The sequence below is a fragment of the Aspergillus tubingensis genome (genome assembly GCF_013340325.1).
Source record: "Aspergillus tubingensis WU-2223L DNA, scaffold_8, whole genome shotgun sequence".
NCBI lineage: Eukaryota > Fungi > Ascomycota > Eurotiomycetes > Eurotiales > Aspergillaceae > Aspergillus > Aspergillus tubingensis.
The window spans coordinates 4579723-4606260 of NW_023336282.1; the positions used below are offsets into that span (position 1 = coordinate 4579723).

General features: G+C 52.2%; 10 protein-coding genes across 10 annotated transcripts; 4 read left to right on the top strand and 6 right to left on the bottom strand.

Annotated features, from left to right (window-relative positions):
- Window positions 1–912: 912 nt before the first annotated feature.
- AtWU_07801 (putative transcription factor (Snd1/p100)) lies at window positions 913–3786 on the top strand (the record flags this gene model as incomplete). Its single annotated transcript, XM_035502910.1, has 2 exons — window positions 913–1050; window positions 1273–3786. 2 exons carry the CDS (start codon window positions 913–915, stop codon window positions 3784–3786), a joined length of 2652 nt encoding a protein of 883 aa, XP_035358803.1.
- Window positions 3787–4377: 591 nt separating this feature from the next.
- AtWU_07802 (SEC14 family lipid-binding protein) lies at window positions 4378–5865 on the top strand (the record flags this gene model as incomplete). Its single annotated transcript, XM_035502911.1, has 4 exons — window positions 4378–4640; window positions 4728–4869; window positions 4926–5303; window positions 5362–5865. 4 exons carry the CDS (start codon window positions 4378–4380, stop codon window positions 5863–5865), a joined length of 1287 nt encoding a protein of 428 aa, XP_035358804.1.
- Window positions 5866–6753: 888 nt separating this feature from the next.
- On the bottom strand, window positions 6754–9738 carry AtWU_07803 (uncharacterized protein; the record flags this gene model as incomplete). The annotated part of the gene is made up of 3 exons (XM_035502912.1): window positions 6754–6795; window positions 6880–9124; window positions 9185–9738. 3 exons carry the CDS (start codon window positions 9736–9738, stop codon window positions 6754–6756), a joined length of 2841 nt encoding a protein of 946 aa, XP_035358805.1.
- Window positions 9739–10189: 451 nt separating this feature from the next.
- Window positions 10190–11683, bottom strand: AtWU_07804 (DUF1479 domain-containing protein; the record flags this gene model as incomplete). Its single annotated transcript, XM_035502913.1, has 2 exons — window positions 10190–11359; window positions 11414–11683. The coding sequence occupies 2 exons, from the start codon at window positions 11681–11683 to the stop codon at window positions 10190–10192; spliced, it is 1440 nt and encodes a 479-aa protein (XP_035358806.1).
- Window positions 11684–12418: 735 nt separating this feature from the next.
- On the top strand, window positions 12419–13539 carry AtWU_07805 (putative short chain dehydrogenase/reductase family oxidoreductase; the record flags this gene model as incomplete). Its single annotated transcript, XM_035502914.1, has 3 exons — window positions 12419–12470; window positions 12529–12776; window positions 12880–13539. The coding sequence occupies 3 exons, from the start codon at window positions 12419–12421 to the stop codon at window positions 13537–13539; spliced, it is 960 nt and encodes a 319-aa protein (XP_035358807.1).
- A 130-nt stretch (window positions 13540–13669) lies between these two features.
- AtWU_07806 (uncharacterized protein) lies at window positions 13670–14932 on the bottom strand (the record flags this gene model as incomplete). Its single annotated transcript, XM_035502915.1, has 1 exon — window positions 13670–14932. One exon carries the CDS (start codon window positions 14930–14932, stop codon window positions 13670–13672), a length of 1263 nt encoding a protein of 420 aa, XP_035358808.1.
- A 1147-nt stretch (window positions 14933–16079) lies between these two features.
- AtWU_07807 (putative amino acid transporter) lies at window positions 16080–17858 on the top strand (the record flags this gene model as incomplete). Its single annotated transcript, XM_035502916.1, has 5 exons — window positions 16080–16135; window positions 16214–16296; window positions 16370–16724; window positions 16775–17003; window positions 17070–17858. 5 exons carry the CDS (start codon window positions 16080–16082, stop codon window positions 17856–17858), a joined length of 1512 nt encoding a protein of 503 aa, XP_035358809.1.
- Window positions 17859–18716: 858 nt separating this feature from the next.
- On the bottom strand, window positions 18717–19696 carry AtWU_07808 (Bax inhibitor-1 family protein; the record flags this gene model as incomplete). The annotated part of the gene is made up of 3 exons (XM_035502917.1): window positions 18717–19311; window positions 19395–19465; window positions 19544–19696. The coding sequence occupies 3 exons, from the start codon at window positions 19694–19696 to the stop codon at window positions 18717–18719; spliced, it is 819 nt and encodes a 272-aa protein (XP_035358810.1).
- A 496-nt stretch (window positions 19697–20192) lies between these two features.
- Window positions 20193–23505, bottom strand: AtWU_07809 (signal transduction protein Syg1; the record flags this gene model as incomplete). Its single annotated transcript, XM_035502918.1, has 7 exons — window positions 20193–21140; window positions 21193–21282; window positions 21333–21506; window positions 21554–21697; window positions 21746–23260; window positions 23360–23414; window positions 23492–23505. 7 exons carry the CDS (start codon window positions 23503–23505, stop codon window positions 20193–20195), a joined length of 2940 nt encoding a protein of 979 aa, XP_035358811.1.
- A 1249-nt stretch (window positions 23506–24754) lies between these two features.
- On the bottom strand, window positions 24755–25346 carry AtWU_07810 (DUF3759 domain-containing protein; the record flags this gene model as incomplete). The annotated part of the gene is made up of 3 exons (XM_035502919.1): window positions 24755–24999; window positions 25070–25198; window positions 25331–25346. 3 exons carry the CDS (start codon window positions 25344–25346, stop codon window positions 24755–24757), a joined length of 390 nt encoding a protein of 129 aa, XP_035358812.1.
- Window positions 25347–26538: the final 1192 nt, after the last annotated feature.

Consider the following 26538-nt stretch of genomic DNA (forward strand, 5'->3'; position numbering starts at 1 on the left):
TCAGTCTCCAAAGCTGTTCGACTAGGATGTGAAGGGCTAGAACAGAATGAGTAGTCTGCCATTATCTCGTCGACAACAGGAATAAAATGAATGCACGAATGACTTGATGCCAACTGTTATGATAACCGGCATTTCTGCCAGACTGTATCGAAGCGCTGATTACCTCTGCTGTGGGTAGTACAGAATGTAACCATTTTATTGGAAGACTTAGCTTTCTACTTTGACATCCAAGTAGTACATGTCTAGATGCACAGTCTCATCATCATCTCCTTTGTGGTTGTACTCGTTGCGGCCTAGGGTGATTCTAGCGCTTACAGCTACATACATGGTGTCACGGGACACATGGACTAGAGGCGAGCCAACAGACATGCCCAAGTTTGATCAATTAGCATAGCGCTCGTCGCCAGAAACATTGAGTAGACATTTGTTCATGCTGCAGCTCAATTTTGGCAGTTGGTGAAGCATCTTTGGTGAAGTGGTTGGTGAAGTGGTGTTTCCTGCAGTGACGGAGCTCCAGGGAAGCTTGTAGTTCAGTAAATGTGGTCGTGGAAGAGTCACTGGTTATAGAAAGATTCACTCTTCGTGATCACTGGGACTTAGCAAGTTGATTTCATGATGATATGCAGACAACGGTGCGGATAGTTGCAGGAGCGAAGCTCCGTCGAGGCCGGAGTCGAACTCCCCCACAAAAGTCAGGTGCCCGCCCGAGCGCGATTGGCCGCTCGGACTGCTGTACCTGGCCTCAATGGAAGTAGTCCGACTGTCTTCTTCTCCCTTTCCCCTATCATTCATTCGGTCTTTTTTTTCTTGTCCCCTTCTCATAATTCATTACTTACATCCCTTTCTCCTTAATTGCTTCTGCCTCTTTAACCCCGTCTCGTCAATTTCTGGTCTTGCCTGTCGCTTGCCAGCATGCCTCTGGAAGCCCGCGTGAAATCTGTCCTGTCCGGCGACACGGTGGTGCTGTCGCATATCAACAACCCAGGCCAGGAACGTATCCTCAGTCTTGCATATGTCTCCGCGCCGAGACTACGCAGAGAGGGAGATGAGGTGAGTTGATTCTTTTCTGTGTTTTCAGATACAATGTCAATGCGCGGTGCAACCGTTTCTTTCTGCCTGGATAGGTGGCCTCTACATCGGGGACAATTGGCTGCATTCCATCCGAAATCTAACATTCTTGACTGAGTTGGAATCGACCTTGGCCCGTTATAACTAGCATCGCTTAATTGATCTATCAATAACTTGCTAACTGCCGCTGTTTTCTTTCTGCAGCCGTACGGCTTCCATTCCCGAGAGTTTCTCCGCGAGCTCCTAGTCGGAAAAGTCGTACAATTTCAAATCCTGTACACCATCCCTACCGGTGCTAAGCGCGACTACGGTACAATCAAACTCCCGACCTTCGACGTCTCCCTCCCCGACATCAGCGTCCAGGAAGGATGGACTCGCGTCCGCGAAGAGGCTGGCAAGCGCAGCGACGAGTCTGAAGAGACTGTGGCGTACCTGCAACGACTCCGTGCATTGGAGGAGCATGCCCAGACGGAGGGCAAGGGAACATGGGCAGGCACAGAGAGTGGTCGCACAGAGACCACTTATGAGCTGTCTGACCCTAAGGCGCTGGTTGACGAATGGAAGGACAAGCACTTGGAAGGTATCGTCGAGAGGGTTCTGAACGGCGACCGCCTGATCGTCCGTTTGCTCCTCTCTTCGGAGGAACACCTGCAGGTTGTCGCTGCCATGGCGGGTGTTCGTGCCCCAGCAGCCAAGCGAGTGACGGCTGAGGGCAAAGAACAGCCTGCAGAGCCGTATGGAGACGAAGCATTCCAGTTCGTCGAATCGAGGATTCTGCAGCGCAAGGTCCAGGTGAATCTTCTGGGCGTCACCCCTCAGGGTCAACTGATTGCTAGTGTTCTCCACCCGAACGGCAATGTTGCCAAGTTCCTGCTGGAAGCTGGTCTGGCTCGTTGCCACGATCATCACTCCGCCCTGCTTGGTACTGAGATGGCAGCTTTCCGCCGTGCGGAGAAAGTGGCCAAGGATGCCAGAGTGGGCATCTTCACTGGTCTAGTTGCTCCCAAGGGTCCTGCTGGCGGGGCCGAGGACTACGTTGTTGGCCGCGTGCTGAATGCAGACACGCTCTTCATTCGCAACAAGGCCGGTCAGGAGAAGAAGATCCAGCTCAGCAGTGTCAGGCAACCGAAGCCATCTGATCCCAAGCAGGCTCCTTTTGCCGCCGATGCTAAGGAGTTTGTGCGCAAGAGAATCATTGGAAAGCACGTCAAGGTCACTATTAACGGCAAGAAGCCCGCTACGGAGGGATACGAGGAGAGGGAGGTTGCCACCGTTGTTCAAGGAAACACCAACATCGCTCTGGCCCTCGTCCAGGCGGGTTACGCTTCCGTCATCCGTCACCGCCAGGATGACGAGGACCGGTCTCCTGAGTATGACAACCTCATGCTTGCTGAAGCAGAGGCCCAGGCCGAAGGCAAGGGCATGTGGGCTGCTAAGCCCCCCAAGCCCAAGCAGTACCAGGATTACTCGGAAAGCGTTCAGAAGGCCAAGATGGAGGTTTCCATTCTCCAGCGCCAGAAGCGTGTGCCGGCTATTGTCGACTTTGTCAAGTCGGGATCTCGGTTCACCGTTCTGGTTCCTCGTGAGAACGCCAAGTTGACTCTTGTCTTGTCGGGTATCCGCGCTCCCCGGTCTGCCCGTAACCCCGGTGAGGCATCCGAGCCTTGCGGCCAGGAGGCTCACGATCTTGCGAACAAGCGCTGCATGCAGCGTGATGTTGAGATCGACGTGGAGACCATTGACAAGGTCGGTGGATTCATTGGTACTCTGTATGTGAACAAGGAGAACTTCACTAAGGTCCTCCTTGAGGAGGGTCTTGCTACTGTTCACGCTTACTCTGCTGAGCAGTCTGGTCACGCTACGGAATACTTTGCTGCGGAGCAAAGGGCCAAGGAGGCCCGCAAGGGTCTCTGGCACGACTGGGACCCTAGCAAGGACATCGTTGAAGATGAGGAGGAGCCTGCCAACAGCAACAACAACACTGACACCGAGGTTTCCCAGCGTCGCAAGGACTACCGCGATGTGATGGTCACCTATGTTGACCCTACTACTGGCCGCGTTAAGGTTCAGCAGATTGGCACAGGCACCTCTGCCTTAACGGAGTTGATGAGTGCTTTCCGTTCGTTCCACCTCAACAAGGCCAACGACACTCCGCTCCCTGGACCTCCCAAGGCGGGCGACTTCGTTGCCGCCAAGTTCACCGAGGACAACGAGTGGTACCGCGCTAAGGTCCGTCGCAATGACCGTGAAAACCAGCAGGCTGAGGTTGTTTACATTGACTTCGGTAACTCGGAAGTCCTGCCCTGGTCCCGTCTCCGGCCCTTGAGCCAGCCGCAGTTCTCCGTCCAGAAGCTTCGCGCCCAGGCGGCTGATGCAGTGCTCTCCTTTGTCCAGTTCCCTGGTGCCGAAGATTACCTGCAAGACGCAGTCAGCTTCCTCGAAGACCAAGTCTACAACCGTGAGCTTGTTGCCAACGTCGACTACGTGTCTCCAGACGGAACCCTGCACGTCACCTTGCTGGATCCTACCGAGTCCAAGAACCTGGATCACAGTATCAATGCCGACATTGTTCGTGAGGGTTTGGCCATGGTGCCCAGGAAGCTGAAGGCCTGGGAGCGGGCTGCTACTGAGACAGTGTCCCACCTCCGCAGCGTAGAAGAGGAGGCGAAGCAGGAACGACGGGGTATGTGGGAGTATGGCGACCTGACCGAGGATTAAATATTACACTCATAGTGTTGTGTTTGGAGTGGTGGAAGAAGATGTCTGTACAATTATCCACATGGCGCTTTATGTCGATTCCCATGAGCGACGGAATTAGTGGCTTTGGGCATTCTTACATTGGCAGCTTTCAAGAGCTGTGCTACATTAGTCTAGGATTTCTCAAATATGTTCTCTGAATAAGGATACCAAAAGTTGGGTCTTTGGCAACCTTCCTGTTTTTTGTGCTCTGCATAACTCCATGCATAGATGACATAAGCGGATGTTATCTCCGCGACTGTCCGATACGGCGAATTGCCTTTCCCGACTTCGCAGCGTCAGCCCAATTTTCTTGTCCTTTATGCCATATCCCCGCCGTTCCCCTCGTGTTTGCGACTTTCGCTCATTGTTGGACTATTTGTGATTAGAATCCGACGTAGCCGGCGCCTGCTCGACTTGAAACAAGGCCTCGTGACGGGCTTGAAACAGATAAGACTATAACCGACTTCCGCCGACGCCGAGCTCAGCTCGTCCAAGGACCCGCTTCATCTTCAATACCTCCTCTGCAATCGCCCAATTCCAAAGCATACCCAATCTCCTTAATCCAGCACAATGCCTTTCTGGGGAACGAAGTCCTCTCAACCTGCGGCGGAGAGCGACGCCAAATCTACGCATGATGCGACCGATCCTATCAACGATCCCGTTGCGTCGGCCTCGCAGGCGGCTGGCACGGCGTGGCTCGCTGGCCATCTTCACCACCTGACTGACGACCAGGAGAAGAAGCTGGAGGATTTCAAGAAACTGTGTGAGGAGAAGGGTTACTACAAGCCGGAACGGGATGGAGAGAAGGCCAGCCATGATGATGCGACGATGTTGTATGTATATTTCGCGCTTCGTCTACATAGACCTCGTCACGCTCGATGAACACGCATTGGAGAGGAGCTAACGAATATTACTCTTAGGCGCTTCCTTCGCGCGCGCAAGTTCGACGTTGACGGCGCTTGGGGCCAGTTCAAGGATACCGAGGATTGGCGCCGGGATAATGCCATTGAGTCGCTCTACGAGAACATTGATGTGGACTCCTACGATGCTGCCCGGCGAATGGTTCGTGAGCTGATCTATACGTGTATGGCGATGGTCGCTAATATTTTCCTGTCTAGTATCCCCAATGGACCGGTCGTCGAGACCGCCGCGGTATTCCCGTCTACGTTTTTGAGATCAAGCATCTAAACAGCAAGAACATGGCCGCATACAACGAGACCATGTCCTCTTCAACCACGTCCGAGACGCACCAGTCCTCCACGGTCCCGCAGCGTCTTCTGCGTCTATTCGCTCTTTACGAGAACCTCCTCAACTTCGTCATGCCTCTGTGCACGAAGCTTCCTCGTCCTAACCCCGAAACTCCCATTGTCACCTCTACCAACATTGTGGATGTGAGTGGCGTTGGGCTCAAGCAATTCTGGAACCTGAAGGGGCACATGCAGGATGCTAGTGTTTTGGCTACTGCCCACTACCCGGAGACCTTGGACCGGATCTTTGTGAGTCCACCACCTCTCTTTATTCATTGATGAACCGGCTAACCAACTATCCTCGAAGATTATCGGTGCTCCTTCTTTCTTCCCTACAGTCTGGGGTTGGATTAAGCGCTGGTTTGACCCTGGAACCACTTCGAAGATCTTCATCCTCTCCGCCGCCGAAGTAAAGCCCACCCTGACAGCCTTCATGGACCCGTCCAGCATCCCCAAGCAGTACGGTGGCGACTTGGACTGGCAGTGGGGCGACATGCCTTATCTCGATGAGGAGGCCCGCAAGGTCGTCGGGGTCCTGGAAACTCCTCCCGCCGAGGGTGAGACCAAGCCCGACTTCATCAAGGGCCCAGTTCTGTTTAAGGACGACCACATCGAAGTCCTCGGAAAGGTGAACGGCGAGAGCCGCAAGTCCAACATCCCTGTTGGCGCAACTCCCGCTCAATCGAACACCACCTCCCCAGCGCAGGCTGAAAAGCCCACTGAGCAGGAGCAGACCAACGAGAACGAGAAAGTCCCCCTGCAAGAACCGGCTCCCACATCGGAGACTGAGACACAACCAGTGACTGCATAAGTCATGCGTTTCCAATCTCTTCCTAACACACTTTTTACTGATTTTTTCTTCTCTTTCTCCGTCGAAGATACTACTAATAGAACCCAACGCACGGCGTCAGCGGTTATCTTTATCCTCTTCTCCCACAAGCTACACTGCTATTCTAGATAATATACCACTTTCCTACCATTGGTTTTACTCTCACATCTTGTATTGTCCTTTCCGGGCTTGAACAGGCATCATCATTGTCTTATATACTACTTTTCTTTTCCCATATTGTCATTTTCAGGATCTGTCATAGGTGTGACTTGGGTGTGTGCGCAGCAACCGTCATCATCATAGAAAGATGCATCTTTTTTTCGGGCTTTATTCATATTATATAGTCATTTTCATATTTCTTCTAAATTTCTGCGAGTTGGCTTTTTCATCACTATTCCGGGCTTCTTGACCTATAAGAAATCGCGTCGCATTACTGTACACATTGAGGTGAACTTGGGTCTGGTTTGCGGGTTATATATATAATTTCCGCTGCGAAAATTCTCGATCTATCTTATAGTAATTCATCTTGAATTATTGGTGTAAAGAGGCAGTACGAGTTCGTTAGTATACAACGTATTTCTTGGAATGATTTGAACTCCCATTCCTCAACGAGGAAATCGAGGAGAAATAAGACCCATTACAGTTACTACTGGTATTCAATAGTAGGAATAGAACCACTATAACTGTATGTATGTTATATTACGTCTTTACATCGTATCGTATATCTAAAGTAAATAGTAGTAGTAGGTAAAGGCGGATAGGTAGGTCAGCAGGTTCATCTTCTACCACCCCAATCCAATCCTATCCCATCCCAACGTTTCGCTATAATACATCAATCGCAACGCAACTTGAACTAAATCAGACTAGTCTTTATGTGGATTTCCAGATCATGTTGATCTGCTTTCTCTTGACCTGTTCAGGTATTTCTCGGTTAGCCAGCTGTTTACTAATCATGAAATACAAATAATAATGGGTAAGGTGAGGGATAAAACATACCATTGGAGCCAAAACAATCACACCAGCCGTCAACGCCACAATAGTCAAGACTAGTTGCAACTTGGAGAATCCCTTGCCCAGGACATCGAATGCCTGGCTGGGGGTTGCTCGTGTAGCGAAGATATCGCCGCCAAAGGCGAAGATCAGGCTAGTACTTTCGAGCAGCGTCGGGGCGGAAAGGATGCTCTTGATACCGGCAACGTCCCGGGAATGCGTGTGGTACCATTTGCCATCGAACTCGAGGAAGGGGTTGTACTTGAAGAGACCCTCTTCGGCTTCGGTGGAGGTGGGGTCCCGGCCGACAGGACGGCGAGGGTCAAGGACGGGACGGGGAATGCCGATGATGGCGTTGGAAGAGGGAAGGGTGCAGAGGAGTTGGCGAGTGGTGATGCCCTGGCGGGTCTGAGTGACGGCCATGTGAGAGATGGGTTCCGGGATGATGAAGGCTTGCGAGATCACATGGGGCAGAGGGAGGTCACTGATGCTGGAGTAGTTGGAGGCTGCGTCCAGCGGGCCACGGTCGTTAGGAACGGGAGACTCGTATAGCTCGGAGATCACCAGTTGGTAGCCCTTGGCACTGGAAGGGTCGACAGCGTCTGCCCAGAAGGAGTAGGCGAACCAGTTCTCTGAGACAACGGAGGAAATGGGCTGTGTGGGGTCGACTCCTTGGTGGGTGCTGGAGTGGAGGATCTTGCCGGAGATGGCATCAAGGAGATAGAAGGTAGCAGAGCTCTCACCCACGGCGGTGATGAGGGCTAGGTTGGGGTTTAGGTACTTGTAGAGAACAGACCGGTTGCCCAGGACTTTACCAATAGAGGCAACAGGATCGTGGGAGGGCCGCGCGGTGGCGTGGATGATCTTCTCGCCTGAGGTGGGCAGGAACTGCCAGACAGGGTGCTTGTTATCGCGAGCAGCCCATCCGAGGACACGGCCATCATCGCTAAGCGTTATGAAGAAACCTGGGCCATCAATAGACTCTAAGGGTGTACCATTGTCCTTAATGCCGATGGTACGGGGAGCGGTGCCATCGTGGGCGACGGCAACCGAGCGGATCTTTGCAGTGCCCGGGGTGCGCGCCAGAATCTCGCCAGATGAGGCATCTAGAGTGACAGAGCTGCCATCATCGACATACACCGTAGCAGTGCCAGGATGGGCCAGAATAGCCTTCACATTCCACGCGTCCGCTTCCGCAGCCTTGACCTTCCAAGACACAGCGCCGTGCTTGGCGGCATCAAGGGCGTAGACTCTTCCGTTCTCTGTAGCCACAATAACAGACTTGACAATACCGAAACTATCGAGGTTGGAGACCTCATCAGTCAAGATACTGGTCAAAATGCGCTTGGGCAGCCCCTTCAGCCACTCAGGAAGATGCTGAAGGTCTCTGGCGTGACGCTTGACGCGGTGCACGTAGGCCCCGTAAAGGCTTTCGTGACCCTCAACTTCCAGTTGATGAGCCAGATCCTCCTGGACGGCCTCCTGGACCCAAGTAGCGGCCAGAGCACCCGACAGAGCTTCATATCTAGTCCATTCGGTCTGGCCATTGCGAATCAATTGCCAGTCGCCGGATTCCAAGGCAGCGGCCGTCCGAACAGCAACGCTCTTATCCTTGGCAACGACCTCCGATACAGAATGCAAAGCTTGCTCCATAGGGGGAGCTTGGTGGACCCATCTTCCCAATACTCCGTGAGAGACCGAAGAAACGACTGTGGTCTCAGACTGAGTGATGCGGGTGAAGTAGACGTTGGCGTCCTTGTTGCTCGTCGAGAAAACGGACCATCCCTGCAAGCGAGGGAGTTCGTAGGCCTTGGTTACCGAAGCGGACTTCAAGTCGACGTGATAAACTTCCGCCCAAGTGGTAGACTCCGTCTCATAGTGCACCAGGAAATGCGGCAGCGACTCGAGCTTCTTGGGAGCATGAACCGTGATAGAGCTGACACTCTCACCACTTGTATTTTCAATATCGAACGAGTGTACCTGCTTCGTACCGATGACGTTGACCTTGAGCGTTTTGAATGACTGATCCGCCCAAACAATCATGGGTGCGGCAGTGTTCGCACCCACGAAGAGGACGGAGTTGGTGCTAGACAGGTCGCTTTCCGAGCTCAGAATATGCTGTCGGGTTTGGCGACCGGTCAATGGATCCAAAGAAGTAACCTTGATTCTGTATCCTTTCCGGGAGGAGGGCTGCAGGGCGACGTAGAAGACCTCGGTGGCCGATGACGACAATTGGAGGGGAACATCGCCGCTACCGGGAAATGTCAGCGATGAAAGCTCCAACAGACATTAGTTATAAGTATAATCGTACCTTTCGTCCAAGTGCTCCCACTTCGTCCGACCCGAATCTCCATCCAGCCTTCGGACAACGCCAGCCTTTCCGCTCCAAAGCGCCACAGTGTCTTTGGTTGACGGAGCCGCACTGGCATCCTCCAGCTCCAAAAGCTCGAGATCAGCGAGCACTTCGCCCTCAAACCAGTTTTCCCAGATCAATTTGCCATCCAGAGCAGTCCAGGAAGAGATGTAATCGCCTAGCGCGCTGACCAGGGCGTTTGTGCCTTCGGAGGCGCGGAGAAGACCGTGGGGATTGCTTCCAGCAGCGGGCATATCAGATCGCGAGAGGTTCTGTCTCCAGACAAGGGAGCCGTCTCTGGGGTTCACAGCACCGAGCAGCGACTTCTCCGAGAGAGTGTAGAGTAAGGAGGCATTGGAGGAAGCGGACGGTTTGAGGAAGAAGGTCGATTGGGAAGTGGGAAAGCCGAGCAGAGCGTGATGGTAGTCGACATGGTTGACCTCGTCCCGGTAGATGGCCAGGGACGAGGGAACGCACGAGGCGAGCAAGAGAAGCGTCGCCTGTAGCCACATGGTTATGACTGATGTGTCCGGTCGGGCATTGGAGGGCGACAGAGGAGAGAGGTAGCTGGGACGAGGTGGTGGCCGACTAACGATAAGCTGCGGATCATCGATGACGGGCGGTGATGTATCATCGGGCAGAATCCCTTTTCCCCCGGTTTGGCTCCACTACAGCTTCAGCTTCTTACTCGATTGCACTTCTACCAATTCTTCATTACCAAGAACAGCTTTTACGACATTTTACTGATGGGTGCTACCATGACTGAAATTGACGTGGCTATGTGTCAAACAAATTGAAGTGCGACGCATGTCCTCTACCTAAAATTGATCGTTGTTTACGAGTAAGGTCCTTCATACTGCTACCAGAACGGTGATATAGTCCGAATTCATATACATTTTGATGCTATTCTATGTACAAATACAATCTGGTGAATTGAAGTAATGCTCATCATATCCAAGAATCTCATGCTTGCCCGAAGCAGGTCTTGTTGGCAGCTCTGACAACCGCCTTCTCTCCCTCGGTCATGTCGTCGGTAATATCCCATGGCTGACTTCCCATACCCATGGCGCGCAGGCCCTCTGCATCAATCGAGCTCCAGTCAAGTGCTCCCTGGAAACCGATCTCACCGGGTCCACCAGCGCCGGGAAAATCCCAAGGCGGGGAGTAAGCAAGCGCTGCCTGGCGCTGCTTGAGCAGGTAGTTCACGTTCATTTCGCACATAGGCGTGGCAGGGATGTAGAGAACGCTGGAGTCTCCCTTGCCGCGATGTTCCTTATCGACGGAGTGCAAGGAATCGCAGTGCCAGGCAACGTAGTCACCGGGTTCCACCTCGGGGACGGACACCATGGTGGTTTCCAGGTCCAGGTGAGGATGCGTGACAGGGTTGTATTCCTGGCATGTTCCGGGTACGGCACCAGGGAATGTGTTATCCAGCACCGGCTGCGAGGAGGCTGGGTCGAAGAAAGGTCGGAGGATAGTGTAAGCGGTACTCTGAATGACCATGGGGCAAACATGCAGCGAGCCTTCGCCGGGAGCTGTGTTGGACATGGACAGCCATCCTTGGAAGAATCTCAACATGGAGCAGGAACCAGCGCCGTTGTACAAGTCCATGTTGGCCGAGACACGGTGCTTGGCGTCCCATGGGTCGTATTCTTCCCATTTGCCCTCCAGAATTTTGGAGTAGACTCGGGAGTATTCAGGATCCTCCCAGCGCTCCAATGATCCACCGTCAATATGAGGGCCGAGTGTGAATTTTGCGTCGCCGGGTTGCCTGATGCGGAGTCTGTCTGCGTAGGTCAAAGGATTCCGAGTCGAGATCGGAGTGTCCGGATCGGACGAGTGCCAGAGACGCTGCAGGAAGCGCTGGGTACCGAGCATGCTCGGATGTGCTCGGGCCTCTGCTTGGGATGGAGTCCAGTACAGCTCATAGACTGCTGGGGAGTCGGGAGGGAAGGCCTTCACGCGCTCTTGGTTGGCAGCAGCATAGTCCTTGATCCTCTCCTTCCAGTCGAGGGCTTTCTCTCGAGGCACCACGTTCCTGATGACCACGGAACCTCTGTGACGGATCTCCGCAAGAAGATGGTCTGGGACGGTGTCATTGACGACATCTGAATATTGCACAGATGGGATGATCTGGACCTTTTGTCAGTGTCACTCATACATATAGAAGATGCCATGGGAACTTACATCGCTTCCTTTGGTCTTAATCTTGTGCACTTCCTCTTCCAAGCTGGGAAGGAGTCGTTCCCAACTTTCCTTCAAAGCCTTTTCATTCTTTTCAAAGTATTTCAGCTTCAGATCCCTGAACCGCGGGGGTAGGGGCTCTGGCTTATAGTCTGGTCTCAAACTGGGGAAGACGCTGGAGATATCGCCCGCAGCCTTGGTCATCGACGACGCTGAAGTCGACGTGGACGCGGCGCGGGCGGCCGTTTTTGAAAGAAATTTAGACATAGACATGATATCTATCTTTCCAATAGGTACTTGGAATCTGGATATTTCTGATCACTGGCAGACAGGACCTCTTGCGATTGATATACCTGCAGCTGGGGCGGAGCATTGTCGGAAACCCATATCCAGCAGTCGGCCCGATTACTAGATACGGAAGGTCCCCGCCTCCCCCGCAAAAAGCGGCAACAAGAAAATGCGGGAATGTTGCTCTTTGCGGGATCCACATTGCCCCGGAATGAACTATTGCCTTCACTCGAGGTTGTCTCATACGTATTTTTGAGGCGAAAAATAGAAGGAAGCTGGGATTTATCAGGTCATGGCTCGGGGCTACAGTTCAGGCTAGCCATCGTACTTACTGATAGGCAATTGATACGAAGGCACCCTCTATAACAAATCCGCTGCAACCGCCCTTGCACTTCCTGCACCGAACGCAGTGGATCAGGTCTCGCTGCCAATGACTTCAAGCGAGCTGATCGGCACTTTCACCGAGGGGAGCACCCCGAGAGGCAGCGGTCAGATAGGAGTTGATGACTTGTCCTCGGTCTTATTCCGGGTTTCTACCACCTTTAGGGCTCTCGTCCTCGGTCTAGTGATACAGCGACATGCCCATGGGGTAGGCCTGGGTCCCGTATCGAACCCCTCCGGAACAGTTATAAAGTAGCACAGGGCCACTCGGCAGAAAGCCACCTAACCACCAAACCACACTCCCCATTGCAGCTCCCTGGGCCTCAATCCCGCTTTAGAATGTCCTTCGCCGTTCAAGGCCGAGCTGCTATCGTGACGGGGGCAGGTTCAGGTTCGTCACGCATGGTATTCGGCCGATAAGCAAACCTCACTCTAAGTCGTAATTGTAGGAATCAACCTGTCCTTCGCCAAACTTCTCCTCGAGCATGGATGCAATGTCCTGTTCGCCGATCTAGCTCTACGTCCAGAGGCAAAGACGCTAGTGGATCAATACTCAGCGAAGGGGAAGACGCCACGAGCCGTCTTCCAGCGGACCGACGTGACCGATTGGCAACAGCTCGAGCGCATGTTCGAGGTAGCAGAGCAGGAATTCGGAGAGCTTGATATTGTGTGTCCTGGTGCAGGCATCTTTGAACCGGTATAGTTTCCCTATCCACCGATACCTACCAGTGTTATGCATCACGCAAGGGGTAGTATACTGCAAGCACGTTCGATTGCTCACGCTCGATTTTACCTCACAGCACTGGACCAACTTCTGGCGTCCTCCAGGAACCCCTGAAAGCCGTGACCCGCGGTATGGAGGTCGCTACGCCCTTCTTGATATCAACCTCACGCATCCGATTCGCACGACGCAGCTAGCCATTGCCCATTTTCTACGTCATGGCAACAAGCAGCGACGCAAGCACATCGTCCACATCTCCAGTATTGCCGGCCAGAACCCCAACTTCATCGCCCCGATCTATGTTGCCACGAAACACGGCATCAATGGCTTGGTACGGTCGTTGGCTGGCCTGGACCAGGAGTGCGGGATCCGTATCACAGCTGTTGCGCCGGGAGTTATCAAGACACCGTTGTGGACGGACCATCCTGAAAAGCTCAAGGTAGTGAATGAAGGGGCGGATGCATGGGTAACTCCAGAAGAAGTAGCAGAAGTCATGTTGGCGCTTATCCAACAGGACAAGGTGAGCGGTATCATTGGGGATCAGAGTGGTCGTGGTCCCCAGTACCCAGTCAGTGGTGGAACTATCCTGGAGGTCTCCAAGACAGTTCGGGCAGTAGAGCCTTTCAATGATGCTGGGCCTGGAGATCGTCCAGGAAATACGGTCTCCGATAACAGTGCAGTGATTAACGAGACACTTGGTCTGCTGTCGCAGCCTGGATGGGGAGTGCCCAAGTTGTAGATAGATGGAGATAGAAAATATACTAATACTATTTTGGCTTTCAAGATGCTGAAAGCTTAAGCAATTCCGAAAACGAATAACCATGATCTACTCACAATTGGTAATATGAGCCAGTTTCGCATAGCTTCAACTACTGGAATCGAGCAGGTGGCGGCCAAATCCCATCTCTATCCTCTCTATATTTCGCATTGACGGCCGCATGCAACCTGGTCAGCTCCGAGGTATATCGATAGGGCTTTCGTCTCGCCTCGCCCTGGAGATCGCGCTGGACCAATCGCGCAAACAAAGTCGGGGCGATATGCTTGATGTCGACTTTAAGGGGTTGTAAAGCCTCAGGCTGAGCTCCAGTCGCAGCTCCAGTCCCAGTTCCAGTATCCGATTTTGAGTTTGTCTCGTGCTCTGTCCTTGTCTCAAACAGGGGTTCAGGCTCAGCTAACCAGAGATACGGCCGTGTCGTTTCACGCGAGCGGAAAGCCTCGTCATCCAGATATAGAAAAGCATCGCGCCGAAAGCCAGCCGGGACCTCACCATTTTGGAGCATTGCCCTGAACCTGCTTCGTAGTGCACTCGCCTCCATGCTGTTATTACTAGTACTACCTGGAACAGCCACCCAGTGCAATGCGAACCGGTCTCTCGTCTCGTCCTTGATCAACCTCGCTGAATAGTGTAGTCCATGGTAAACAGCCGTTTCGATCAGGGATTTATATTCTGGAAGGCGCCCTCCTTCCTTTTCTTCTTCTTTCGGGTATAATACCACGAGACCAAAGCGACCACCTGCTTCACCAGGGCCCTGACCACCAGGGCCAGATCCAGAAACAGAAGCAGAATCACGCGCCGAAGCTGAACTGGATTGCAGTACATGCTCCTGCCAGGGAACCCTCAAGGCAAACAGAATATTCCTAATGTCATCATCGTTCAGCGCGTTGGCCGCCGCCAATTCCGCCTTTCGCCATCGCTGCAGAACCCTCTGCGCCACCTCAATAGCAGCCCGAAGATCGTCTGTCCTCGCCGCTACTATAGCTCGAGCCTTAAGGTCCCGGTCTTCGGGAGAAAGGCGTGCCACCTCGGACAGGATACGGCCCGATTGTCCCTCGACTACGCCGGTCGTTAAAAGACTGGCTTCTTTATGGCTTAAGCCGAGGCTGCCAAGCGGGATGTCATCGCCGGTGTTGCTGCGGCTATTGATAGCTTTGGTAATTAGTTCGCCCATGGACAAGCCGCAGGCATTTCGACAGAGGGTGTCTTCCTCGTCTGGTGGGGGGCGGTAGGTGATGAATCGACGTTCTTGATCTGTTAGTGAGGAGGGGTTGGATATGGCGCGGTTGTAGAGGGTGCGTGTCGATTCATCTAGGACTAAAGGGGTGGTATCTTGAGCATTGATGGGGAGCCACATTATGTTGACAACTGATTATGTGATTATCTGGAAAGAAGAGGATTATTGTGTGTAAGAACTTGGGGGTAGCAGAACTAGACTGCTGTTGTCTTAAGCGGCATGGATAGTTTTAACTTAAAATAGCCCTCATAGTAACAACTTATATAACTATCAAAATATAATTTATAAAAAGTAAGATATAAGACTTCATAATTACCAAATAAAGATAAAATTAGTGCCCAAGTTGTAGATGCTAGATGAACGGGATAGAGCATCTAATACAATTCGAGAGGGCAAACGAATACATGTCATGCAAGCACAAGAGGTACGGATATGCTTACTCCGTTAGTTAACTACGTAGTTACGGTGTGGCTGGTCTGGGTGACTCAGGCCAGATTCAGCCAAATATGGAAACTCTTTCCAGTCTCATCCTGTCGCCAGCTACGAAGGATAATATTACGTATTACTGGGTCAAGGCAGGCAGGCACTCTGCAGATTGCGCGAGGGCACTAAGGAATGGTGTATGACCTGTGCTTCAGCCTGGAGTAGTACTCCACTCACTGTCTCAGTAAGTACATGACCTGGCTTACTGTCCTTACCACAGCAGTAAGTCTGTAATCTTCTAAGCAACAAAACAATGCTTCAAAACCAGCCTTCTTTTGAACTTGATTATGAGCTTCTGATAACATCGCATGATACGACCAAGTAGACAACTAGTAGACAATAGGAAGGTGTAGTTGTGACAATCTGGGGAAAAGAAGTAAAGCCACCAATGGCGGAGGGCGATAAAGGGACTGACTAACCAAGGCTCTCCACCGCCTCCGCTCCTTCGGCGGCATTTGGATTGCGCTGTTCATTCCCTTTCCCTTTTCCTTCTTCTTATCTCCGGATGTCTTTCCCTTCTCCAACCCCTCTTTTTTCTTAATTTCTCCTTTAATTCTCCCTCTCCAACTAACTTCTTCGCTGATTTGTTTTCCGTTCCTTACCGACTTCCGAGCACATCTCCCGCTGCACCGCTGGTTCGAGTGAACTTCGACCGACTATGGTTGGTTGATCACCCGCAATCTTTTGTCGTGTGGCCACCTTCAATCCTTATCTACCGCCTCCAAAAGAACTACTTCTACCACCTCAACACAACTCGAATCTTCCTTCAACTTACTCCCTCACGATGATGGACGACGAAGCTTCCGTCGGGATTGGCTCCCCTCGAGCCGGTTCTCGAAGGTAACCTATACTACCTCCAATTCGGAGTACTTCCCCTGCTCTCAAGCCTTATCGCTGACAGGTACCCATCGGTCGCAGACACGGCGGCAAAGGGAAACGAAGCATCGGACATCATGGCGACGCCAGTTGGGTCAGCTGTGTGATCAACTTGGTCAACACAAGTAAGCCGGGCCGGAAACTATGTACCTTTACTCCGCAATCGTTACTGACTCATGCTCTGTCCTCGCCTCTTAGTTATCGGTGCCGGTGTTATGGCCATGCCGCTGGCCATCTCTCACATGGGAATCGTCCTCGGTGTCTTTGTGATTCTGTGGTCAGGAATGACCGCAGGTTTCGGTCTATATCTCCAGTCTCTATGTGCCCGATATCTCGAACGAGGCACTGCATCCTTCTTTGCCTTATCCCAGATCACCTATCCTAATATCGCTGTCATCTTCGATGCCGCCATTGCGGTCAAATGTTTCGGAGTCGGTATCAGCTACCTCATCATCATTGGCGATCTGATGCCGGGCGTGGTTCAAGGATTCGTTGGAGGTGCTCCCGACTATGACTTTTTGGTGGACCGGCACTTCTGGGTAACAGCCTTCATGTACGCTGACTACGGCATTGAGTGCGTCGGACAGAGCTAACTAGTTTTAGGCTGATTGTTATCCCTCTCTCGTACCTCCGTCGCTTGGATTCGCTCAAGTATACAAGTATTGCAGCTCTGGTCTCGATGGCCTACTTGGTGGTTTTGGTCGTATACCACTTTGTGAAGGGGGACACCATGGAGGACCGTGGTCCGGTTCGAGTGATTCACTGGGCAGGCCCTGTACCTACCCTCAGCAGTCTGCCTGTGATTGTTTTCGCGTTTACATGCCATCAGAACGTATGGCCCGAGACCCACAATCCAGATATTTACTTCCATGGTTCATTGCTCTGACGTGCACCCCAGATGTTCTCAATCCTGAACGAGATCGGCAACAACAGCCATTTCCGAACCACCGGTGTTGTCCTGGCCAGTATCGGCAGTTCTGCCGCCACTTACATTCTTGTGGCCATTACTGGGTACCTCTCCTTTGGAAACAGTGTCGGCGGAAATATCGTGAGCATGTACCCACCGGGTCTTTGGGCCACGATTGGCCGCGCTGCTATCGTCATGCTTGTCATGTTCTCGTATCCTCTTCAGTGCCACCCGTGCCGGGCCTCCGTTGACGCAGTGCTGCGCTGGAGGCCCAAGTCCTCGTCCAATAGCGACACCTCCCCTCACCGGAACCCCCTCCTGGGGCAGAGGGGCGGCCGGACTGCGGAGCCGATGAGTGACCTCCGATTCTCGATCATTACGACTACCATCCTTGTCCTGAGCTACATTGTGGCCATGACTGTGTCTTCCTTGGAGGCCGTTCTTGCGTATGTCGGCAGCACAGGAAGCACCAGCATCAGCTTCATTCTCCCCGGATTGTTCTATTACAAGATCTCCTCTCCCGATTCGCCCCACCACCAGCGTCTGATGAAAGAAGACGACGAAGCAGCGGAAGGTATGCTATCCGATGATAGCAATGATGAAGACGGAGAAGAGAGCGTGCAGGCACGCCCCCTAACCGACAGCGGCATCCTCCGCCGAGGAAAACGCAACTGGCGCCGAACCCTTCTACGAAAGTTAAGTTTGGCACTCGTAGTATACGGGGTGGTGGTTATGGTCGTATGCCTGATCACGAACTCTGTTTTCATTGCTTCTCACTAGACGGGTTTTGGTTTGGTTTTGGATGCGGGGAAGTGAAAAGATCTGGATGCGTTCCATTTCCGTCCACTAGCTTTTTGACCCTCGTGTGAGGTGACCTTTTCCGCCTTCCTACTAAATTTAGACACTCCCTACCAATTTTCTTTTCTTAGGTTTATTTCTTTGTTTCTTGCATCTATTGGTTTCCTTTCGGGTTTGCGATCTAGATCTGGGCTCTTTTCGTCCTACGGTTACAATGTTGGGGTTTCTGCACGCTATACCATTGCACCGGCGTTGGGGTTCGTGTTTGGTCCGGTTTAGATTAACGTCTTAAACCTTGGAATACATTTTTCAATCTAATGATGCCTTTACTCTCTTACCTTTCCATCTCTCTTGCTAGGTAGCTTGTCTTGGCTCTGTAAAGTTATCTTCTATGAATCTGGTTCCTTGCTTTCCATAGATAGATACTCCGGTTCAGATAAACACAGAACTTATTGAAGTCGATCTACTACCCATCAAGTACTACTAACCTACCAATCACTACTACAAGCAAGGAAGTCTTATCACAGAGGTCATTGCAACTATGTATTGGATGTTAATAAACAGGGCTTGTCTGAACGAGTGAGGAGAAGTAAACAGAGAACAACGCAACTAAAGCTAACGGATGAGTACAATATCATTAGGCAATACAAGCAAGTCAGGCGAGGTATTTTATCACCGCATAAAACATAGAAAAGAGTCCAGTCCATCTCACGGTCACTCACTGCGTTTCCTCAACCACCACCACCAGCAAGTAGCACAATCTGTATCAATCCACATTTACCCCCACTACCACCTTTCCTTTCTTCAATCCATCAAGATAACAACCAGGTTATGATCAACCTAGTTATTATTCTGACTATTCAGAATCCTCAAAATCGCCAAAAACAGATTCAAGATATCCAAATACAGCGAAATGCTCGCGGCAATCTCCTCCTCAACATGATAATGCCTCATCACCAACTGGGTATCAACAAGAATATACGCGGAGAAGATCAACGCCGCAAGGCCCCCATAAATCAGCTCGACGGTGCTATTCGCAGGGAAAAACACAGCCACGAAGCCAAACAAGATGAGGAACCACAGGCCACCGAAGAGGTAGGGCATCCAGTTAGTGAAGTCGTACTTGGTCTGGCAGGCGAAGAGGGTGAGAGCGACGAAGAGACCGAGAGTGAGGATGAGGGCTTGGATGACGAGCCGGGCATCGTAGAAGGAGGTTACGACGCTGATGGAGTAAGCTTCGAGGAGGGTGAATCCGGATAGGAAGAGGAGGTTGGCCGGGTAGGATTTGCGCTTCCAGTAGGTGACGAGCATGAAGCCTAGGGCGCCGAAGACGGAGACCATCATGAGCCAGAAGTTGGATTGGATCCAGAGGCGGTAGCTGGGGGAGAAGAAGGAGATGGAGCTGAGGATGGTGGTGAGGAGGAGTTGGGCCGTTCTGTTTGTGGTTACTCTCTTGTTAGTTTTGTTCTGATGATATTCTCGATTGCTTCCTCGGGGTATAGAATGGGTGGTGCTTACAAGATGGAATAGACCTTCCGGATGAACTGCATACGGATGGGCAAGGTGCCCTCCGCGACGGTGCCGCCGAACTAATCAATTACATTGTCAGTTGGTTTCGTTCTCTCAGATGATGCAAGCTTCTTTGTTGAGGGTGGTGGTGTATGTACCTTGAAATCATCAGGAACATTGTCGTCCTCGCTGCGTGGCGCTGCTTGCGAGTAGTCGGCCGTTGCCTGATAAGACGGCGGGGGTTGAGGATAGGCGCGCTCCTCGAAGGAGTCGCGCTGCGGAGCAGGCTCGTATCTGGTGTTCGCTGCCATTTGCAACTGCGATGAATTTCAGTTGTCTCTGACGCTGTCAGACTAGTAGTATGGATGGAATGAGTTGATGGGACAGTCTGTCATATTAGATAGTAGGATAGACTAATCGGGGAAAGGAAGGAGAGAGGAGAGAGGGCCGAGAACCGCTGCGGCGCCGCGGCTCAACGGCGCTCCGGGGCAGGTGACGTCGGTGGTGTCACCTGATGGTACCAGTGCCTTAGGCAGAGGTTTACTATCGCCATCTAGTATGTTCTAGTAGTATGCATAGGATTCACTACGTTTACCCTATCAAATTGGTCTATACAACATTTCATGTGAGGATTCAATTATGGCAGAACCTTTCAGGATCATAGTAGTACTGTAGTGCTCCATTAACTCCTATCATATGCCTCTATTATGTTAGTATGTATCATATCTATCGTAATAAGTATATATATGCCATCAAAAAGAAATCGTAAAGCAAGTTGTCACCCATAAGTCACCGTCTGCTTCCCCTCTAGTTTCGCTCTTCGTGGAACGGAAGCTCTTCCATAATCACATCATCATCCAAGGACGCTCTGCCGTCGTGGAATTCATCGTCAGTGGAGTCATCTGGCGTATCCTCTGAGCCACGGAGTGGCTGGTCGCCTGGATCTTGGCCCGGACGCTTCTTCCGCTGAAAGTCCTGTGCATGCGCTGAAGCCAGCAACGAGCCGACACGGGAGAGGCCGCGATTGCGGACCGACATGCCTGGAGTGGACGGGGTGCCGTGCTCCACATCGTGTGCTTGCGGTTGCTGCTCTTCCAGGGGCACACCATCTGCTTGTTGGTCAACCTGCGCTGGCGGGAGGGAGACCTGGTATGGCAGAGGCACATCCCTGGACGCCCGGAACAGCAGGACGTTGGTGCAGTGCTCATTCTCCACACGGAAGATCGTCCAGATACCTCGTCGGCAGACTTCTGACAGCGCCACGAAGAAGCTGAGTAACGCGGAGTGCTGCATATCCTTCGTGAAGATGGCGTAGAAGATCCAGTTGAATCGCACGATAACGTCGATGACCATCGCAACATAGTATACCCATGCTTTACGGAACGCCAGGACATCACGCAGCAACGGGCGTTTGGCGTAGGCGTTCCCCAAACTCCAATCCATGACAAGGTCCCAAACCGACACATACACGGCGTTGAGCAGCGCAAAGGTGATGAACGTAGCCTGGAAACGTTCCGCTTTATCGATGCGATACAAGCTCAGAGTGACATAGTACAGAATAGTGAACGTGTATTTGCCAAAGTTCAGCAAATGCGGGAAGACGTTCCTAGTATCTGCGTAACGTCGCAGACACTGCAAAGCTCTCCAAATGCCCGGTAGGCAGGTAAAGAACCCAAGCAGCCTGGAATGCGAAGAATTGCACTGGGGAGGGTTACCCCAATAATTTGCGTAGAGACAGAAGAATAATTCGATATTCTAACACAAATCAGCCACAAGACGTTAAGCGTACGACAACCGGGTTACTCACACCCATGGCATATGTCTGGGAGCAATACATATCCCCAAGAAAGAAATCACGGAACTCAACAGGATAGAACCCTGCCAGGAGCAGACGCCACTAGATTCGTTAGCAGTGACTTAGAACCAGCTATAGACGGCTTCACTCACATTAGAATATGCCCACCATTTGCGGCTGCGGTGGTACAGTGTCCGCACGGGCAGGAAAAGAAGGACCGTGGTCAAGCCGACAAGGACAACAGGCCAATAAATATACATGCTATTAACTGACATGAAATTGAGCCACATGCAGAGACCCAGCAGAAAGAAGAAAAATGACGGCAGCTGTTACAGTCAGACACAATCAAGAAACGCACGATAAAGCACCATACCTCAGTAAGCTGACGCCAGTCTAATGCATGCCTGGTATCATATTCAAACACAAAGACGTAGTTGATCTTGGCCCGAGTCCAGACCATACAGTCTAGGCAAAACAGTAGGAAATGAAGTACAACGAGGAAATAGCCCCCATATATCTGCGCACAATTAGCTAGCAGCAGGCACCCAGAACGATAAATACTGACCTGAAGCAAGTAGCTTGTAAAAGTCTTTAGTTCACTATCCCGATCATGAAGGTTTTGCACGGCATATACTAATGACTGAGCGCCAAACAGGACACCACCCATCAAAAGCACACCGGCACGGAACGTGCACGGCGAATAATCTCCGGATTTATTGATAGTGTGGCGCAACTTTGAAGCGGCAATCTTGCGGTTGCCGCGCTCGAAGTAACGAGCGTACAGGTCTTCTGCAGCGGACAGTAGATTCTCAGTGACCTCGCTTTGAACGAACCACGACTTGTTCACTTTCTCAGACATATAACGCTGCGCAGGACGCGCATTAGTAGTCTTGTCATATTTCTTGTTGATCTTCCGGAAAGCAGTCCTGTTCAGGTAGGCGTACGCCTTCAGCAGCTCCACACCGCGGTAGTACTCCTGAAGCGCGTGCTTCAGCTTCCTTTTAGCGGAGCGATAGGATACATCGCTGTTGGTCGGGTCCTCGGGCCGACGGATGAAATCGCGACGCGACACCGTATGGTCGGGATCCTGTCCTTGTAAGGCTGCTGAAGGGGTGCCCAACTCTGCAAGGGCTTTAGAGTTCTTCCCGAAATGACGTCCAGTGAGAGCGCCGCGTATGCCGAAGCCAGCGAGGCCACCTAGGGGGCCGAATGCATGAGACTTTGGCATTCCTTCTTTCTCTGGCCGGGCCAACTTGGCACCTAGAACTTCCTGTGTGCGTTGGTCCCGCATGATATGCAGCTGATGACGAAGCACTTTGAGGCGTTCTGCGGCCTCCTCTTCCTTCATCTGATAGAAGGATTCTATTTTGGTCAACTCGCTATCCAAGAAGGCGAAGAACTCGTCCTGGCGCTTCTCGAACTCAGAAGACCCATCCGCTCCACGCTTCTCTGGGGAATCCCAGTCCTGATAGGACAGGACGCGCTGGAGCAACGAACCTCTCCGGTTTGGAGGGCCTGGGGTTGCATTCCGCTTATGATCCTTCTGGGGCGTCGCAGGACTCCGCTGAACCATGCCCTTGGTCGCAGTTCGTGTGCTCGCATGTCGCGACATCACCGGCGACGGTGTCTCAGGTACACTGGTCTGCTCCGCATCCCTCTCCGACGAGTAGTCATTATGCTTTGGGTCGATCGCGGGATCTGGCAGTCGAAGGGAGGCGACATCCGATGATGCAGCGTTCAGCGGAGGAGAGGGAACGATACTTCCGTAGCTTCCAATGACGCCTGAAAACCTAGAGCCGGGTACACGCAGGGGCTGACGCTCGCTGCGGCTAGAGCCTGAGCGCGGTGAGCGTGGCGTAGGACCACTGCTTCTTATAGGGGTGGAAGGAATGTGGGTGGGATCGTTGGCATCGAGTCTGCTACTGGAGCGTCGGAATGGGGACGGACCATCAGAACCAGCAGGACGGTCATCTTGGTCGTCATGCGCGGAAGCATTTTGTTGTTGAAGAGAGGGATGACTGGGGCTTCGAGAGGTTTTTTGGAGAGCGCGAGAGATCGCTTTGACTTTCTTCTTGCCGGTCTAGAAGGTTAAAAAAGCAAGAGACCCGTTAGCACCCAAATTGTAGCTTTAAGAAACAAAAAAATGAAGAAACGTCAGGACGGCAACGGACATACTGACCTTATAATCTAGATATTTGGCGCGCCACTCTGGAACCAGTTGCTGTTCCAGCTCCCTAATTTCAGAACGAACAGCCGGTTATTCTGGATTCTCAAACACAAGCTTCAGGTATTTGGAAGGAATGAAACTAACTTGGCGAATTTCATCGTGAGCAAATGGAGCTATAGCCGGGCATGATACTAAACGCAAACGAGCAAACGGCGGGCACGAGAGTATATAGCAGAAGCAACGATCGCATTGGCGACGAGTCACGGCGAGAAAACGACAACTGGAGCTAGTAGTAGTAGTATCAAGACATATATAGTTAAACAGGCAAACGAAGGACGAGAGAAACTTTCAGCTCCCGTAGGAGCAGCCGACGCCTCGAAAACTTTCTTTTGCTGCTCTTCTTTTCCTGTTCGAATCAAGCGACCCAATAGTCTGGAACCGGGACGGTCATTATTATCTCGATTACGAGCCGGACCAACAGGAGGAAGAGGAGAAAGAGCCAACCAAGACAGGGCACACAAGGGGCAAGAAGCGAAGGGAACTGGGATGAACTCCCAATCGATGTAGGAAAACCTTGAGATACGATTGAACTCGTCATCGTGCGAGACAAGCCAGCCAGCCGATTCATGCCCTTTCCATTTGGTCAATCAGGCCCCAAATCGGACTGCGCGCGCATCTGATAGGCTGCGATGGCTGCACGTGCTGCATGCGATGAGCTCATTTGCTCGCCGCCGGATTAATCTGCCTATTGGAGTTTGGTTTCAGGATGAACCCGGTTCCGATGTGAGTGAAAGAGGAAAGGTAGGGCCAGACCGCCTTTCGCCGCCCCCTCAAGGCAATCCCGAGGTTTGATGTTTGATGTTTGGTCGTTGTTCCGTGGATAACCTGCCCGGCTTGGGTAATTACCCCTGTTGAGGTGGGCGACTTGCCTGGTTCGCGACATTGAATGTGAATGTTGATGTTGATGTTGTTAAGCTGTCATTAAACATTGTCTTACAACTTTTGAAGCCCATGTGGGTGATGCGCCCGTCGTCTTCCCGCACACCTTGCATCTATGCGTCTCCAAAACAGACCCTTGCGCCCACCGTCAACGCATGGATAATCCGCGAGCTTTCCTGAACGGGTGGAATCCTGCATATTCGTCTCCGGGGCAAGATCTCCATGATTCTACTGTTTGTTTGGTATGGATTACGAAGCGCAAGATAAGCGTTTGTTTCACATTGAGATAATAAATAATTCATTTGGATATCTTGGTTTATTAGATAAGAATACATGCAGGAGAGGCCGTGTTAACAGCGCTCTCAATCCATGATCATATTCGTTTCATTTCCACCATCCATCTTCGTATCATCCCCTGATGATAGGGCCCAAATCCAGTTGGTTTCCCATCACACACAAAGAGGCTTCTTACCAGCCACCACGGCGGCCCTCGAAGCGGTCAGGGGGAGGGAAGCGGCCGGGGTCGAACTCGTCGGCACCGTGTCCGCGCTCGTAGTGCTCCTCGTACATGTGGTGAGCGTTCTTCTTGGCGTGCTCGCGGGCCTTGATCTTGTCAACTTCGTCCATGCCCTTGGTCTCGGCGAGCTTGTCGACCTCAGCGCCAACAACGGCGGCAAGGGCCTCCTTGGCGAAAGCGTGGCTGACGGGCTTGCCTATAGGTCAGGTGTGGTTAGCATGGCAAACTTCACGTGGCTGAAATGGTTCTGAATGGGGCATGCGTACCCTGCTTGCGCTGGTGGTCCTCCCAGGCCTTCATGCCAGCGAAGGAAGCGGCACCGGCAAGGAGCTCGTGGGACAGGTGACCCTCGTGCTTGTTCTCGTACACCTGACGGTGAGCGTCGTCGGATTGATCTAGAGATCCATGTTAGTTACTGAAGGCCCTGATAAACGTCGTGTTGGTGATGGCACGAGGCCAAAGACCAGACAGGGGAACCCTGTCAGGCCAGATGGAAAGGTGGAAGTGTAAGAGGGTATGTAACTTACCCCAGCCCCAGGCCATGATGATTGATGTATGAAGTAGTAAAGGGTTTTAGGTAGAGTAAAAAGTTGAGTGTTTGATGAGGAAGAGAAGAGAAGGTCTGGATGGGAGGGGACAGAGCATCTTATATATGTGCTGCCTAGACAACCCTACTCAGCATCTTCAGCTCCCTTGGGGCGCCCCTCCATCGACCATGCTCAGAGTGCCCCACCGTCTAATCTCACGGAAATGCATCGAAAGTCTTGAGGGGCGTCGGATAAAGAACAATATGGTTCGCTCCCGACTGTGAAAGGGTGGATCGAGGGGAAGATCACATCCAGTGAAGGGAGTGGACACAGGCCAGCTGAAACTGCGCAAAGGAGGCAGCGCTTCGAGGGGATAGATGGATCGGGATTTGATTGGAACAGATCATCGCTTAGACGCTACGAGACCGAATAATTGAGCGGTAATGAGGGCGAGAAGCACCCAGCCACAGCCTCGTGGAGCGATGTGATGGGCACGGAATTGTCCAGGAGGGGCAGTCGAGGGGTAAGTTACTAGCCTCAATAAGTTGAAACATCAGGTTCCAATCATGTAAGAGGAATGGTGTATCTCCGGTTGGGGATCCGTGGTCACATTTGGGTGAGCATCGATCCTGTGCCCCTCTTTGTCAATTCTTACGGCCGAGGCAGCGAATGTCTGCACCGCGTACAGGCCACGATGGCGATAGGCTACCACCATCTATCTAGTGAAATGTTCCTGCTGTCGTTTTGGGGGCCATGCAGATGCCCTTGCGTGTTCTCCTGCAGGCCAGTTGGAGTCCTCACGGCCTGGAGTAACGACCATCCGGATCATCGCCTGAGCAGAGTGCGTACGTACGCGTCCAGGGTCGGAACCACGATGTTATTGCTGGGCGACTGGGTCGAGATGGGGATCTCCTCAGCCTTAAGTCTGGGCGAATCCATTTTGGCCCATTTAGCGCCGCAGCCACAGTTTGCCCAGGCTTGGCGGGCGCAAGATGAGCCGGTCGACCCGGTCAGCTTCTCGTCTTGGTGAGGCTTGTCTGAATATCAGGTGGAGGGTGAGTGATTCCCCCGCCTTTTGGATGATATCTGTAAGTCTATCGACGGAGTATCGGGGTAAAGCTGTCACAGACAAGTGTCAGGGACTTAGTCTCAAACACTTTCAGCCGGCTAGAGAGCCTCCAATCTTCACACCTAAAACTGGGATTCTA